This window comes from Solea solea, chromosome 18 (assembly GCF_958295425.1).
Source record: "Solea solea chromosome 18, fSolSol10.1, whole genome shotgun sequence".
Classification (NCBI taxonomy): domain Eukaryota; kingdom Metazoa; phylum Chordata; class Actinopteri; order Pleuronectiformes; family Soleidae; genus Solea; species Solea solea.
Window position 1 is genome coordinate 21,120,094 of NC_081151.1, and position 16,686 is coordinate 21,136,779.

Genomic DNA, 16,686 nt, shown 5'->3' on the forward strand with positions numbered 1-16,686 from the left:
TAATTAAATGTCGATCATTGTTTCAATCAGCGTTTCAAGCCCAAACGTAACCACTCTCTGATTTCAACGCATTCACGTTTCATCAGTCGACCATTAAAAGAAAAACACACATTCTGGGAATTTTCAAAGTTGGAAACTTTCCATGGGAATCAACAGGAATTAATCATCCTTTAGTGTCTGCTTATGACAAAACAAAATCTTTATATTTATGTTGGTATATGACTCAGTATCTTTTCTAATTCTCATTAATTCCCAAAATTCCCACAATCTCCATGGAAAGTTTCCCATTTGGAATATTTCCAAAATTCCCAAACTAATGTTTGAACACGATGACTCTTGTCTTTTAAGGAATATACCCTGGATAATTTACTGGCTCTCTCTCTCTGTACGTTACAACAGCAGCACGACAGTTTCTCTGTGTCAGCACTCGAGACACATTCTTCATTAGTGGGTTCTCTCTCCCACACACACACACACACACAGACACTTGTTTTTCTATCTCAGTGAAGTCACATCATGGATCTTAAACCCTCGAACCCTGGTCCTCACATGTAGAAAATCAAGGTCCATGAAGGCACCACACAGTATATGAGTCCTTGTCTAATAGCAATATCCCTCCCACAGATTTACTGGACTAACACCTTCACCCTGACCAGGCTGAGACATGGACATCAGCGCCACAAGGTCAAGTATATGGTTTATAAACTCCCTGAGTACCTTTGATTAAAAAAGGACACTGACCCAGGTTTGAACCCCCCAAAAAGCCACTTTGAGGACCAGCCAAAATGTCCTCACTTTCTCCAAATGTCCTATGGTTTATACATTTTTGGTCCTCACAAAGATACACATACAAGAGCACACACACACACACTGTGAGAGTCAGGACGGCTCAAGTACATCAGTGACTCATCAGTTTACTATCTAAAAATAGATCTAACAGATTCAATTGGACTCAATGGTTTATTCTTTGATTAAAACCATTCAAATAAGAAGTTAAATGGAGGAAAAAAAATTTCTAAAATCTCTAAAGTCAGATACCAAAACATCTAAGACTGTTTTTGTATCTGTTCCAGAATTAGTCAAACAAAGTGGTGAGCATCAATCTATTTATTATTAATAAAGCACATAAAGTATCACACAATTTTATTAAGAATGAAATATTCTTAAAGAGCATTAATCCCTTAAGAGCCTTGTCTATTCACATCTACACCTCCTCACTCACTCTGTATTGATTCTTTATATAAGAGGTTTTTCTGTGGAGCTGTCGCTGAAAACGTTTTCTTCTCTTTTCATATAATTCTACGGAGTGAGAGGCATTTAAATAGAATAGTAGGAGCCAGGTTACTTTACAGGTGGCAACGTAACCCCGCCTCCCACCTCGTGGAATGCATGCACGCTCTCATAGCAGGGGATACAAATCCTGTCAGGGATAACTCACTACCTTGGCACGACACTTGCAATGTCAGGCTTTTGAGAATATCTTTGTAACTCATTCCCAACCTAAAATAAAACTCAATCACACTATCTCTGTCCATCCCGAAGCTTCAGCCCTCTTTGCTTGCTTTACTTGTGCAGCTCTCCAGGTAATTCATGAGAATGTTATTAATATTATGCGTGCACATGTTCTAATAATAAATTACTAATAAATTAGTATTTTGTGTGCACGTTTTACATATTTTGTGGGAACTAATAAGTATTTCGTGGGAACAAATAAGTATTTTGTGGGAACAAATTCGTATTTCGTGGAAACAAATTAGTATTTTGTGCACACGTTTTACCTATTTCGTCAGAATAAATTAGTGTTTTGTGTGCAAGTTTTACATATTTTGTGGGAACTAATAAGTATTTTGTAAAAAGCAAATTAGTATTTCGTGCTCACGTTTTTGCTATTTCGTGGGAACAACTAAGTATCTCGTGCTCACATTTTAGCTATTTCGTGGGAACTAATTAGTATTTCATGCTCACATTGTAGCTATTTCATGGGAACAAATTAGCATTTTGTGTGCACGTTTAACCTATTTCGTGGGAAATAATTAGTGTTTCGTGGCCACAAATTATTTTTATTTTTTTCCCGTCATGTCTGGGGCTACATTATATTTATATATATTAAACATATATATATATAAAAATATATACATATACTAATTATATATATATATGTATATATATATATATATAATTCCAGGCTTATTTTCACTTATTGTGAGTTCCTGGCATTATGAGCGACCCCTGCTGTTCATGTGGGTAATGTGCAGGATCTTGTAGCGTTCACATGTTCAGTTAAGCATGATGTGGAGGGAGGAATAAGTGCTCCTTTTTAATTAAGAGGAAAAATAGAATTTGAAGGACACAGATTGACTCCCTACATTTCTGGGCAGAGGGCACATTTTCATGTTATGTTTTGGTGATTTTTCTGTTGGTATGTTGGAGTATATGAATATGTTTGTTCTTTCATCTGTGCTGTTTGTTTATTTTTCCACAGTGTTTACCAGAAAGGGAAACGCAAAAAGGAATAAAAGCTCTGTGGCCACATCAGAAAGAAATCTTCAGTGAGCAGCTTTACTGTGCCTCCAGAAACAAAGAGAGTAACAATACTAAAGTGATAGTCTGCTCTACCACCTGCACTCTTTCTGCCACAGCTGAGAGTGACTCTGAAAACCAACCTCTTCTCTCCTCACTGCAGCAGTTTGCGATTGGCCCAGTGATGCTGACAGCAGTGGTGCTTCTCTGCGTTGGAGAGAGAGAGAGACAGGGGAGGGGGGGGCAGCCTCACTGTATAAAAGCCCAGGATATGCAGCATCACTGAGCTGGTGCAGTGCAAAAACGCTCGCTCATCCACACTGATGGTGTGCAGAACAAGGGGGACATAAAAAAAAAAAACCTTCTGAAACTACAAACATCCATTTTCCTAAACAAACCAAAAAAAATCCACAACAAAAAATTCATCATGAGCTACGATTCCTACATCTCCCACTGCCGTCCTTGGGACGGCTGCAGAAGCTCCCGAACCACCACCACCAAATCCTCCATGTCCTCCTCTCTCTACTCTCCACGAGCTCCTCCGTCCGGGAAGAGGATCTTGAGGTTGACCTTCTCTTCCCTGCCTGATGGGTCAGAGAGGATGAACCTGGCTCAGACCAGCTCACTCAACACAGAGCTGCTGGGCCTCCGTTCCCAGGAGAGGGAGCAACTCGTGGACCTGAACGACCGCTTCGCCACCTACATCGAGAAGGTGAGGCACCTGGAGCAGCAGAACCGGGCCCTGCTGGCCGAGCTGGAGGCGCTGAGGAGGTGGCAGAACGAACCGTCACGTCTGCAGGCCGTCTATGAGGGGGAAGTGAGGAGTCTGAGGGCCATGATAGACTCGGAGAGCGGTGAGAAGATGCAGATGGAGGCTGAGAGGGACTACCTGCGCGATGTGTACGAGCAGATGAAGGAGCGCTGCGAGGAGGAGGCCAGGCGGCGCATGGATGCCGAGGAAGCCCTGCAGAGGGCCAAAGAGGAGTCCAGCAGGGCCGTGATCTCCAACTGTGACGCTGAGGCCACTGTGGTCTCTCTGTGTGACGAGATGGTGTTCCTGAAGAAGGTCTTCGCAGAGGAGCAGTCAGAGCTGCAGGCCCAGCTGCAGATGGTGAACATCAGCGTGGACGTGGAGGTGTCCCGGCCCGACCTCTCCACCGCCCTGCGGGACATCCGGGTGCAGTACGAGCGGCTGGCCAACAAGAACATGCAGGCGGCCGAGGACTGGTACAAGAACAAGTTTGCGAGCGTGGCGGAGTTGGCCAACAAAAACAACGAGGCCGTGCACGCCATCCGGGAGGAGACCCTGGAGTACCGGAGACTGCTCCAGACCCGCTCCTCTGAGATCGAAGCTCTGCGGAACGTCATCGAGTCCCTAAACAAGCAGCTGGAGGAGCTGGAGGAGACCCAGACCAATGAGGTGGCAAAGTACCAGGTGAATGAGGAGCGTTTGGTCAAAAATGTGTACGAGCAGATGAGTTTTCTCCTCTCAGAGGAACCAGAGGAAGTTCTTCTTCTTCTCCTTCATTCGTAGAGCATCAAATATAAGCATGAGGGAAAGGGATGAAGGAAAAGATACAAGTGTCTTTCCTACTTCCGACTGAAATCCTCTTCTTTTCCTTGTGCTTTGACAGGTGAGGATAAGTGAGCTGGAGCGGGACATCGGTGAGGCCAAGCAGGAGATGGCGCGCTACCTGAGGGACTACCAAGACCTTCTCAATGTGAAGATGGCCCTTGACATTGAAATAGCTGCATACAGGTAAGAACATCAATCAATCTGCCTTGTCTGACATCAATTTTTTTTTATGTGAGGTTGAATGAGGCACTGAGATGTAATAGATGCTTCCTCAGACACACGAAAGCACGAGTGAACATGGTCGGCACCAGTGGTTCCTCGGCGACAGCGATGTATCGATTGCTGTGAAAACTAGGAGATAAATGAATAAATCAAGCTCAGAGAAAATCTGTTTTTTCCTTTTCAGGAAACTGTTGGAGGGGGAGGAGATTCGTCTGGCTTACCCTTCCCTTCCCGCTCTACACAACTAAAAACCTAAACGCCACCAGCCCGGCGTGAACCTGAATCCTTCATACCCTTCCTCCCCACTCCGATTTGATCTTCTCCCTCTCTCATTTCTCTTTCCTTCCTCCCTTTCCCACCCCCCAACCCCCCCAAAAAAATATACTTGTTTCTTTCCTCCTCCCAAGACCCCAAACCGCAAAAACAAAGCTCATCCTTCTCAAGACAGATGCGCCCTTGTGCTGAACAAGAGGTCCACCAGAAGTCCCCCTTCTTCTACACACGTTCTGACACCACACATCAAGACGGTGGCAACTGTCAACTGCAGAGTGGCTGCACTGCGTTAGTTACGCGGCAATGCCGGACAGCAGTCTCGATCCGGGACCCGGGTTCCCCTGTCGTTCATTCACGTTAAGGTCCAAGCAGCAGAGTCGACCAACCGTTGGACTCCACTGACTCCTCGTTGTGCAAACACTTGACCAATTGTTTGCAAAGGAGGACGTAATGAAGACCTCAAAATCTCTCGCTGCTCGGACTTTAGCCGTGTTTAAACTTACTGAACGGGAACTCTCCCCCAATCGAGTCTACTTTGTCCCGCACCCCTGGTTCTTTAGTAGTCGTAGTAGTCAGAGAACCGGTAACCTTAACATTTTATTTTCCACTAAACCTGTTTTTTGTTTGTTTTGTTTTCATTCAAAGTTATTCTTCCTCTGCATTTACATCTACACAAACGCCGCAAGCATTTGGTTCGTTTTGAAAATCAGCGAGTTCCTATTTGGCTTCGTGTTTAAATTTCCTTAAATAAACTTGTGTCGTTTCTTGCTCGGCGGTCTGAATGTGTAAATGCTTTGGAAGACTACGGTAACTGTTACTGGTTTCTCCTTCTGCAGTGTGTCTCTCAAGCGTTCGATTTTCCTTTTGTGATGTAGGCTGCGTTAAGTCTAGAACCATGAAACTGAAAGATAACCTTGCAGTGGGTCCTCGTTGTCCGCTGATTTACATCTGTGACAATAATAAACAAGCTGAATAAACACGCAACTGACCTGCAACCTGGTTCACATGTCCAGTCATTTTTTTAAGGGTATTTCGCATGTGCTGCAACTTTTCACTGATAAAACTCTATTAAACTGCCTTTTAGCTAAATCCTGCCTAGAATCATCCAAGCAAATACTGATGTATAAAACAATTAGTGTAATCATCAAACCAAGGCTCTTTTTTCCACATCATTCATCTTAATTTGACAAATAAATATTGAAATTAAAAGAAACTGAAACTACATCCAAGACAGCTTAGAATAAAAGGATGGTTTGAATTTGTTTTTCTGCCAAGAATAAGAATAATAGGAAGACACACAAGACACATACAGTGTTTTCTTAACCTGGCTGAGTAACTTTTTGAATAAATTGTTATTTTTAGGAGTAGTTTTACTGCAACATACTTTTACTTTTACTTGAGTATATATTTGAAGAAACAACGGTACTATTACGTCGTTATTTTATTTTTACTTTACTTTACTTTATTACTTGCGCGATCTATTTCTCTCCCTGTTGTCTACAGCTGACACAATCTAACCAATCAAATGCAGCCCGTTGGGTCACATGACAAGTGTTGTCACGTGACTCCGTGCCGCGGCACCAGCTGTTTTCGCCGCAGATTTCGGCTCCAAGTGGACTTAAAACACACCAGCGGCTCATTGTTCACTGTGTCCGACACCGAGGCTCTGGTCTCCGGGTTTCTGTTGAACACTCCGGGCGCCAGGTTTCAGCTCTTAGTTGTTTCCGCTGAGCGGCCAACCAATACTTTCACCGTGCCGATGTATCTGAATTGGATAATCCGAATTTTTTGTACTTTTAGTTACACGGTGATGTATTTCATTAACCAAATAATTACAATATTATTGTTTTCGTTCAAAGGTTATTTATTTTATTATAAAGACCGTATTTATTTTTTTATTTAAAATATTATTATTCGATTTGAACATTGCTGTTTTATTTTATATTGTGTCTATTTTGTGCCGTTTGTGTTGCTCTCAATATTTCAAAAAAAAATCCGGAGAAACTCAGTACTTGTACTCTTGAGTAGCCTACTTGAGTAGTCTTTTCACTGCATATTTGTTACTTTTACTCCAGTAATTATTTTCATGAGTACTTTTACTTCTACTTAAGTAATTATTATCTTAAAGTAACAGTACTTTTACTTGAGTAATTATTTTGGCTACTACTGGTACCCACCTCTGCTTATTTTGGACGACATACTATACTATGACATTTTTGACTGATTTTGGACGACATACTATACTATGACATTTTTGACTGATTTTGGACGACATACTATACTATGACATTTTTGACTGATTTTGGACGACATACTATACTATGACATTTTTGACTGATTTTGGACGACATACTATACTATGACTTTTTTGACTGATTTTGGACGACATACTATACTATGACGTTTTTGACTGATTTTGGACGACATACTATACTATGACGTTTTTGACTGATTTTGGACGACATACTATACTATGACTTTTTTGACTGATTTTGGACGACATACTATACTATGACATTTTTGACTGATTTTGGACGACATGCTATACTATGACATTTTTGACTGATTTTGGACGACATACTATACTATGACTTTTTTGACTGATTTTGGACGACATACTATACTATGACTTTTTTGACTGATTTTGGACAACATACTATACTATGACATTTTTGACTGATTTTGGACGACATGCTATACTATGACTTTTTTGACTGATTTTGGACGACATGCTATGAATTTTTTAACTGATTTTGGACGACATACTATACTATGACTTTTTTGACTGATTTTGGACGACATACTATACTATGACTTTTTTGACTGATTTTGGACGACATGCTATACTATGACATTTTTGACTGATTTTGGACGACATACTATACTATGACTTTTTTGACTGATTTTGGACGACATACTATACTATGACATTTTTGACTGATTTTGGACGACATGCTATACTATGACTTTTTTGACTGATTTTGGACGACATGCTATGAATTTTTTAACTGATTTTGGACGACATACTATACTATGACTTTTTTGACTGATTTTGGACGACATACTATACTATGACATTTTTGACTGATTTTGGACGACATACTATACTATGACTTTTCGGACTGATTTTGGACGACATACTATACTATGACTTTTTTGACTCATTTTGGACGACATACTATACTATGACTTTTATGACTGATTTTGGACGACATAATATACTATGACGTTTTTGACTGATTCTGGACGACATACTATCCTATGACTTTTTGACTGATTATGGATGACATACTATACTATGACTTTTTTGACTCATTTTGGACGACATACTATACTATGACTTTTCTGACTGATTTTGGACGACATACTATACTATGACGTTTTTGACTGATTTTGGACGACATACTATACTATGACTTTTTTGACTGATTTTGGACGACATGCTATACTATGACTTTTTTGACTGATTTTGGACGACATGCTATGAATTTTTTAACTGATTTTGGACGACATACTATACTATGACTTTTTTGACTGATTTTGGACGACATACTATACTATGACATTTTTGACTGATTTTGGACGACATACTATACTATGACTTTTTTGACTGATTTTGGACGACATGCTATACTATGACATTTTTGACTGATTTTGGACGACATACTATACTATGACTTTTTTGACTGATTTTGGACGACATACTATACTATGACATTTTTGACTGATTTTGGACGACATGCTATACTATGACTTTTTTGACTGATTTTGGACGACATGCTATGAATTTTTTAACTGATTTTGGACGACATACTATACTATGACTTTTTTGACTGATTTTGGACGACATACTATACTATGACATTTTTGACTGATTTTGGACGACATACTATACTATGACTTTTCGGACTGATTTTGGACGACATACTATACTATGACTTTTTTGACTCATTTTGGACGACATACTATACTATGACTTTTATGACTGATTTTGGACGACATAATATACTGTGACGTTTTTGACTGATTCTGGACGACATACTATCCTATGACTTTTTGACTGATTATGGATGACATACTATACTATGACTTTTTTGACTGATTTTGGACGACATACTATACTATGACTTTTCTGACTGATTTTGGACGACATACTATACTATGACGTTTTTGACTGATTTTGGACGACATACTATACTATGACTTTTTTGACTGATTTTGGACGACATGCTATACTATGACTTTTTTGACTGATTTTGGACGACATGCTATGAATTTTTTAACTGATTTTGGACGACATACTATACTATGACTTTTTTGACTGATTTTGGACGACATACTATACTATGACATTTTTGACTGATTTTGGACGACATACTATACTATGACTTTTTTGACTCATTTTGGACGACATACTATACTATGACTTTTATGACTGATTTTGGACGACATAATATACTATGACGTTTTTGACTGATTCTGGACGACATACTATACTATGACTTTTTGACTGATTATGGACGACATACTATACTATGACTTTTTTGACTGATTTTGGACGACATACTACACTATGACTTTTCCGACTGATTTTGGACGACATACTATACTATGACTTTTTTGACTGATTTTGGACAACATACTATACTATGACTTTTCTGACTGATTTTGGACGACATACTATACTATGACGTTTTTGACTGATTTTGGACGACATACTATACTATGACTTTTTTGACTGATTTTGGACGACATGCTATACTATGAATTTTTTAACTGATTTTGGACGACATACTATACTATGACTTTTTTGACTGATTTTGGACGACATACTATACTATGACATTTTTGACTGATTTTGGACGACATACTATACTATGACTTTTCGGACTGATTTTGGACGACATACTATACTATGACTTTTTTGACTCATTTTGGACGACATACTATACTATGACTTTTATGACTGATTTTGGACGACATAATATACTATGACGTTTTTGACTGATTCTGGACGACATACAATACTATGACTTTTTGACTGATTATGGACGACATACTATACTATGACTTTTTTGACTGATTTTGGACGACATACTACACTAAGACTTTTCCGACTGATTTTGGACGACATACTTTACTATGACTTTTTTGACTGATTTTGGACGACATACTATACTATGACATTTTTGACTGATTTTGGACGACATACTATACTATGACATTTTTGACTGATTATGGACGACATACTATACTATGACTTTTTTGACTGATTTTGGACGACATACTACACTATGACTTTTCCGACTGATTTTGGACGACATACTTTACTATGACTTTTTTGACTGATTTTGGACGACATACTATACTATGACATTTTTGACTGATTTTGGACGACATACTATACTATGACATTTTTGACTGATTTTGGACGACATACTATACTATGACATTTTTGACTGATTTTGGACGACATACTATACTATGACTTTTATGACTGATTTTGGACGACATAATATACTATGACGTTTTTGACTGATTCTGGACGACATACTATACTATGACTTTTTGACTGATTATGGACGACATACTATACTATGACTTTTTTGACTGATTTTGGACGACATACTACACTATGACTTTTCCGACTGATTTTGAACGACATACTTTACTATGACGTTTTTGACTGATTTTGGACGACATACTATACTATGCACTATGAGCTTTTGTCAGTCTGTCTGAGCTTCACACTGGTGGCCAAAACTAAAAGAGGATAAGATCCTAAACCTTACTGACTTGAGGAAACATGAGGCAGTGAGTCTGACACCTTGAGGGCTTGAACAACACAACGTCATGTTCTTATGAAGTAGATCAGTTGATTAAAGTTATTCTAATGTTTGAAAGACTGAGAATTTTAAAAACTCAAGAACACAAGAAAGTAGGTTTTCATCAGAATGAATAGCTCACACCATCAGATAGAGTCTTGGATCTCTGAGGTTGTCAGTTCAAATCTTGCAATCAACTTTAGAACTTCAGACCAACATAAGAATTTAAAAATACCAGCAACGTGTTGTTCTGCATGTCAGTAAGAATAGCTCGTGCTTGAAGAGTAAGACTTGTAGGTCAAAGGTTATGAGTTCAATTCTTATGGTCAACTGTTTGAGTACGATGTTCAAAGTAAACAGTCAAAAGCTCTAAGAGAACCTGAAGAAGAGAAGTTGCAGATAGCTCAGTGCACAAGAATGCTGCTTTGAAGTCCAGAGCTCATAAGTTCAGTTCTTGTGAGGAGCACATTATTTTAAAGGTCAACAACCAAAGTGACGATTGAAAGGAGACCAAAGGTCCCAAATAGAGTAGGAATTGGTGGTGCAGTGGTTTTGTTCATAACCATGAGAGTGTGTGTTACAAGGTGACCGGTTCAATCCCAGATCCTTGCAGGTTCCAAACCACAGCCTTGCAGGGGTGGGGTAGGGCAGGTAGCGAGAGGAGAGGAGGGGCAGGGCAGGTAGTGAGGTGACGAGGGACAGGGCAGGTAGTGAGAGGAGAGGAGTGACAGGACAGGGCAGGTGAGGAGAGGAGAGGAGGGACAGGGCAGGTAGTGAGAGGAGAGGAGGGACAGGGCAGGTAGTGAGAGGAGGGACAGGGCAGGTAGTGAGAGGAGAGGAGAGGAGGGACAGGACAGGTGAGGAGGGGTGGGAAAGGTCAAAGGTCAAATACTTTATATTACACTGTGCAGCAAAAGGTAACCGCATTAAGACACTTAGGTGGTGGAGGCCTTCGGCCTCCACCACCTAAGTGTCTTAATGCGGATTTAAGACAGTTGGATGGGGGTGGGGGCCTTCGGCCCCCACCACCCTTCCAACTGTTTTGCTTGCTGGACTCTACAGGTGTGGCTGAAGGCCACACCTGGCGAGTCCAGTAAGCCTGACTGGGGGGTACGACTCACTCGCACCCTGCTGGTGACTGCTGGCCTGCTGGTGACTGGGGGGTACGACGCACTGGGGATTGGTCGTGTCAGTCAGCAAGAGGTTAGGTTGGGTTGGGATCTGTTCCAGTGCATGGTTGGGAAGTGAACCTGCCACCTCACTGTTGAGGCAGAACTTGCTGGCTTGGAACAAAGCCACCACGCCACAAAGGCCGCCTTCGTCTAAGATTGCTGTCTGCTTTTAATCTTGAGTTTGGATGTGGAGCTTTAAAAGCTTCTGCTCCACACAAGAACTGAACCTACAATCAGAGGAGTTCAAAGCAGCGTTCTTGTCCACTGAGCTACCTGCTCTTCACAGCTCTTCAGGTTCTCTTAGAGCTCTTGACTGTTTACTTTGAACAATGAACTCAGTAACTTGCGTTCGTCATAAGACTTGAACTGACAACCTCACACATGGAAGTCTTGTCCTTCCAGCGGAAGCTATTCTCACTGAAGTGCAGAACAACATGTTGCTGGTATTTTTAACTTCTTATTTTGGTCTGAAGTTTGAAAGTAGAGCAGAAGTTCAGTTGACAGTAAGAGTTGAACTCACAACCTCAGAGACACAAGTCATCTTCTGATGGAGTGAGCTATATGTGCTGACGACTTTTGGGTCAATTTCTTGGTGTTTCTTAAAGAGGTCATAGCCCGGAAGTGCCAATTAACACTGCGCTTGGGTGTGTATCTGCGTCATTACCTCGTCTATGAAGCCCTAAAAGTCCATAACAGTCAGTTATGATTGCCACTGCTGAGAGCGCAGGGTTTTATTGTTTTCCTGAGCTCAAAGCGGCAAGGCACTTCCATTGACTATCTAGTAATTATGTCACTGGCGAGTCTCACCACTCCTGTAAACAGCAGCGCCACCTAATCCGGACACTAGAGTCATACTATAGTATGACTTTTTCTTACTGACGTATATAACATTGACTGTACTTCAAAATTAATTTTCTGGTATTAAATGTACTTAAGTTTACGAAGTAAAAGTATTAAAAAAAAGTGAGGATTTGGGATAGAGCCATGGTGGATCAGTGGTAGGGTGAGTTGTCTCTCAACTGCGAAGTTGTGGGTTCAATTCCTGGCTCTGCTCTCAATATGTGTTGAGCAAGAGAATGTGAATGTGTGACAACTGTAGTGCAAAGCAGCTCATCAAGACAAGAACAATACTGACCAACTCTTCTTCTTCTGATTTTATTTGGTAGTAACGAGTAACAAAGATATAGTTAGAGGAAATGTAGTGGAGGAAAAGTACAAGTTGCTAATAATAAGCAGACGACGTAACAATGTGCTTAATAAACACTGTAGCCGAGAGTTGAAAGGGTCATCAGAGCCACGTCGTTTATTTACAGGAGGAAGCAAAGACCCGGAGACCCTGGATCGGCGCGTCGACAAAGCTCAACAATCCAAACAACTTTGTCAGATGAAAGTCTCTCCTCCCGCCAACATCTATAAATACTGTACAGTTTTAGCTTGTCGTCAACTGTAAAGTGTTTATTTCATTTTGTTTATATCGATTCTGAGCAGTTTTGAGGTTGTTGTCAGTCTTTATTTAAATGTCAGTTAATTCTCCTGTGTTTTAATTCATGTTTTGACATTTATACAGTTTAGATTAGTCAGTGTGTTATTTTAATCATTTGCACGTTGCATTTGTTTATTTTGATTCAGTTCATTATCAGTGCTCATGGGTTTGTTGTTGCTGCAATTAAATCAAAATCTGCCAAAAAAAATAAAAAATAAAAAAACCTTTCTTGGAAGAATATGTGCAGCCTCGAATGATGCAGGCTACTGCCACCTACTGGCCACCCTCTGTATAACAGGGGCCTCCAGTGATGGAACTGTTCACACTCATAAAAACCATCTTCATTTGCCAGTTTATTAATCTAGGAATCAGGTACAGATTAAATCAGCACATGGGGACAGGTGAGATGTTTATATACTGACAAGAGAAGATGACATGAGAGGAAAGATAAAGTGTAAAAAAAGTAAAATATTGCTTTGTATTGTAGCCCATGCATATTTGTGCATCTATTTTAGTGATTTCACTTTTACATCATTCAGTCAAAGGCACTACTTTCCCACTTCCCCCCCCGACGCTCGCTAATTAACGGCTGATCTTGTACACGACGTCGCCGACCTGCAGGATCCCCGTCTTCTTCACCGTGTGCAGTTGTCCAAACAGCGGCGACGCTTTGTAGATGTCCTTCTCCGACGGGTCGCACAGGCGATAGCTGAGGAGGAATCACCGTCAGAGGGAGTTCAAAAGGTGCAGAAGTAGATGGGAGATGATCCATAATTGGTTTGTTTGTTTTTTTCAATAATTAAAAACAAGTTTCTTTGATTTTTTTGAAGAAATGTGCTGAATTTTCCACTTCCCTTAGTCAAGTTAAGAGTAACAGTAAGTTTACAGTACAATAAAAGCTTAAATGTTACCTCTTCAGCGTCTCCAGAGGCTCTTTTCGGTTGATGATTCCAGTCTCAGGGTCGACCTTGGTGAAAATGCACCTGGAAACCAAAAAAACCCACAAATCTTTTCAATTAATGCCAAAAGTGACAGTTCCTCAGTTTAGGATTGAGTTTTACATAAAATCAGCAGATTAACCAACAGTGAGAGGGTTACCTTCCACATGACATGACACGCTGCAGTCGCACGTTGCCAATCTGGATCTCTGCCCATGAATCCTGGGGGGGGGAAAAAAATCACGCTACTTGGTTTTAGTTTGTTTAGAATCAGCTGTTCTCTATGTGACGGCACAGAATAGATAGATAAAAAGGTGAATTCAGTTTGAAGGGAATTCACCTACACTCATTTCCTAAAAGCCGAAACGACTCACCTCAGCAAACGCCTCGCAGTCACTGATCACAATGTTTGGACGGAAGCGCCTCGCAGTCACGTCCTTCTCCAGCTTGCTGCTCAGATTCTGAACGGACGCCTCGGACAGCAGCATCACCGGTCCCACGTCAGGGTACGCCACCTTCTGGATGAATAAGAAAACACCACCAGGAGCTAAGATATAATCCGTGTATCATTCGTGCGGTTGTTTTTCAAAAGGAAACGAAAAATGAAAAAACATAACCAGCATTTCCCCATTCTGTCCAGTTTTGATTTTTCCATCTGACGCAACATACGTGACCCAAAGGTTGCGAGTTAAGTAAAGTTAGCTAGATAGATAGTTAGTTATTAATAACATGTAAACGAAACATTGTTGAAACGCGACATATTTTGAACCATAGAGACGTGGACAACGATCTACAGCATCATTTTCATCAAAAACACCTGGAGAAACGACTTTGATCTCTACGTGCAGTCATGAGTGAGACTCGAGTGCAGGGACCGTCTACAAAGTGCAACACCTGGAAAAAAGATATTTAAAAAATATTCAAGAACTTCATCATAACACAGTGTAGTGGTGTCAAACTTTCTGTAAACTTTACTGCCTAAATTTGGTTTTGGGCTACAGTTATTTTCCCCCAGATGCCTAAAACAGAAAAGGTGTAGCAACAAGAATAAAGAAGATAAAGACACAAACATGGCCACTACCTCATCCTGTGGGAACAGCGGCTCTGGCGACTGTCTCCCCTTCATCTGAGGTTCAAAGTGAACCAAGCGAAAGGTTTTCTCTTCCCCAAGGTAACGGGTGAGCCAGCGAGACGCCTCGTCGCCACAGTCCCGACCCTGGATGTCATCGCTGAACACTCTGCAGCGCAAAACCAACAACGGGAGGTTACATGTTGGTCTGAAAACATGATTACAACAGAAGAACAACATTCATACATGCATTGCATCGTGCTAATGTGATAAATTCCAGTGTATCTTGGTCTAATCACATTATTCCAACCACGCGACCTCTACATGCGCCCTCTACTGGATTCTAAGGGGTCGTACTTAAATAATATGACATTTCCAACACGTAATTTGTAGTTTGAACTTCAACTTTACATCCCACGTTTAAAATAGAATCAGATGTGTTGACCTGCAGTCCATGACGTGGTTGTCGGGCTGTTTGATGGGAAACTTCAGCTCCTCCATGTTTGGTCCGTTCAAACAGACGTGACCTCCCTCACAGGTCAGAGACACCAGGACCAGACGAGGCTGCTGTCTGCCCGTCACCATGTGACCGTCCTCCTTCACCACCAGCCAGTGTCTGCAGAGAAAAACACACACACACACAACGTCATTTCAGATAACCTGCACTCAACTTTCTCTGATGGGATCAATGATCGAAAAATCCATGAATATGGGTCAGCTTTTCTGACCTTAATTTTCTGGATTCTATACATTTGTAATGTCACAAAAAAATTGTGACATATGTATATACATATGTCACTATATATATATATATATATATATATGTGTATATATGTATGTGTGTGTATATATATATACATATATGTATACATATATGTGTGTATGTATATATATACATATATGTATATATATGTATGTATATATATACACATATATGTATATATATATATATATATATATACATATATGTATATATATATATATATATATATACACACACACATATATATATATATACACACACACACATATACTACAGATTGTAATTATATATGAACAGTGCAGCACACACATTTATTTACACAGCCTAAACAAATCATTATCCCACACACACGCCCTAAAGCATGCACACGCGCACACGCGCCCGCCCTGCAGCACGCACACACACACACACGCGCGCGCCCTACAGCACGCGCACCCGCACACACACACGTGTGCACTTACACACTCACCTGTCTTGTAGTTCTCCAAACCTCAGTCCAAACGTGTCACACTCAGCCAGCGCCACACTCACAGCTTTGCCGGACTTCAGAGGGTGTACGAGCAGCTGAGACACGACCCCCACACGGACCAGCTCCTCCGGTTTTCGCAGGTATTTAAACGCCAGAATGGCAGCAGCTGCACCAACTCCTCCGAGAACAAGAAGAGCGGTTTTCTTGTTCTCGGCCAACGCGTTCACCACCTGCGTCTTCACCTCCATTTCTGCACCTTGTTGTGATTCACTGTGCACTTTGACTTCAGAAACAACAGCCTCCAGCAACAAAGTTCACGTGTTCTTCTTCTTATTATTACTATGCTTTCACAGCTTCAACAGTTGGCAATTGGGAA

The 16,686-nt window shown here is 40.8% G+C and overlaps 2 protein-coding genes across 2 annotated transcripts; one reads left to right on the forward strand and one right to left on the reverse strand.

The window, feature by feature from the left end:
• The first annotated feature begins 2,789 nt into the window (after positions 1-2,789).
• neff2 (neuronal intermediate filament family member 2) lies at positions 2,790-5,590 on the forward strand. Its single transcript, XM_058614870.1, has 3 exons — positions 2,790-3,955; positions 4,155-4,279; positions 4,503-5,590. Exons 1-3 carry the CDS (start codon positions 2,948-2,950, stop codon positions 4,564-4,566), a joined length of 1,197 nt encoding a protein of 398 aa, XP_058470853.1. The 5' UTR covers positions 2,790-2,947; the 3' UTR covers positions 4,567-5,590.
• A 7,821-nt stretch (positions 5,591-13,411) lies between these two features.
• Positions 13,412-16,658, reverse strand: LOC131444959 (mitochondrial amidoxime-reducing component 1-like). The gene is made up of 7 exons (XM_058615695.1): positions 16,311-16,658; positions 15,524-15,694; positions 15,091-15,247; positions 14,384-14,527; positions 14,170-14,231; positions 13,983-14,054; positions 13,412-13,780 (listed from the first exon to the last, which is right to left on the reverse strand). The coding sequence occupies exons 1-7, from the start codon at positions 16,556-16,558 to the stop codon at positions 13,654-13,656; spliced, it is 981 nt and encodes a 326-aa protein (XP_058471678.1). The 5' UTR covers positions 16,559-16,658; the 3' UTR covers positions 13,412-13,653.
• Positions 16,659-16,686: the final 28 nt, after the last annotated feature.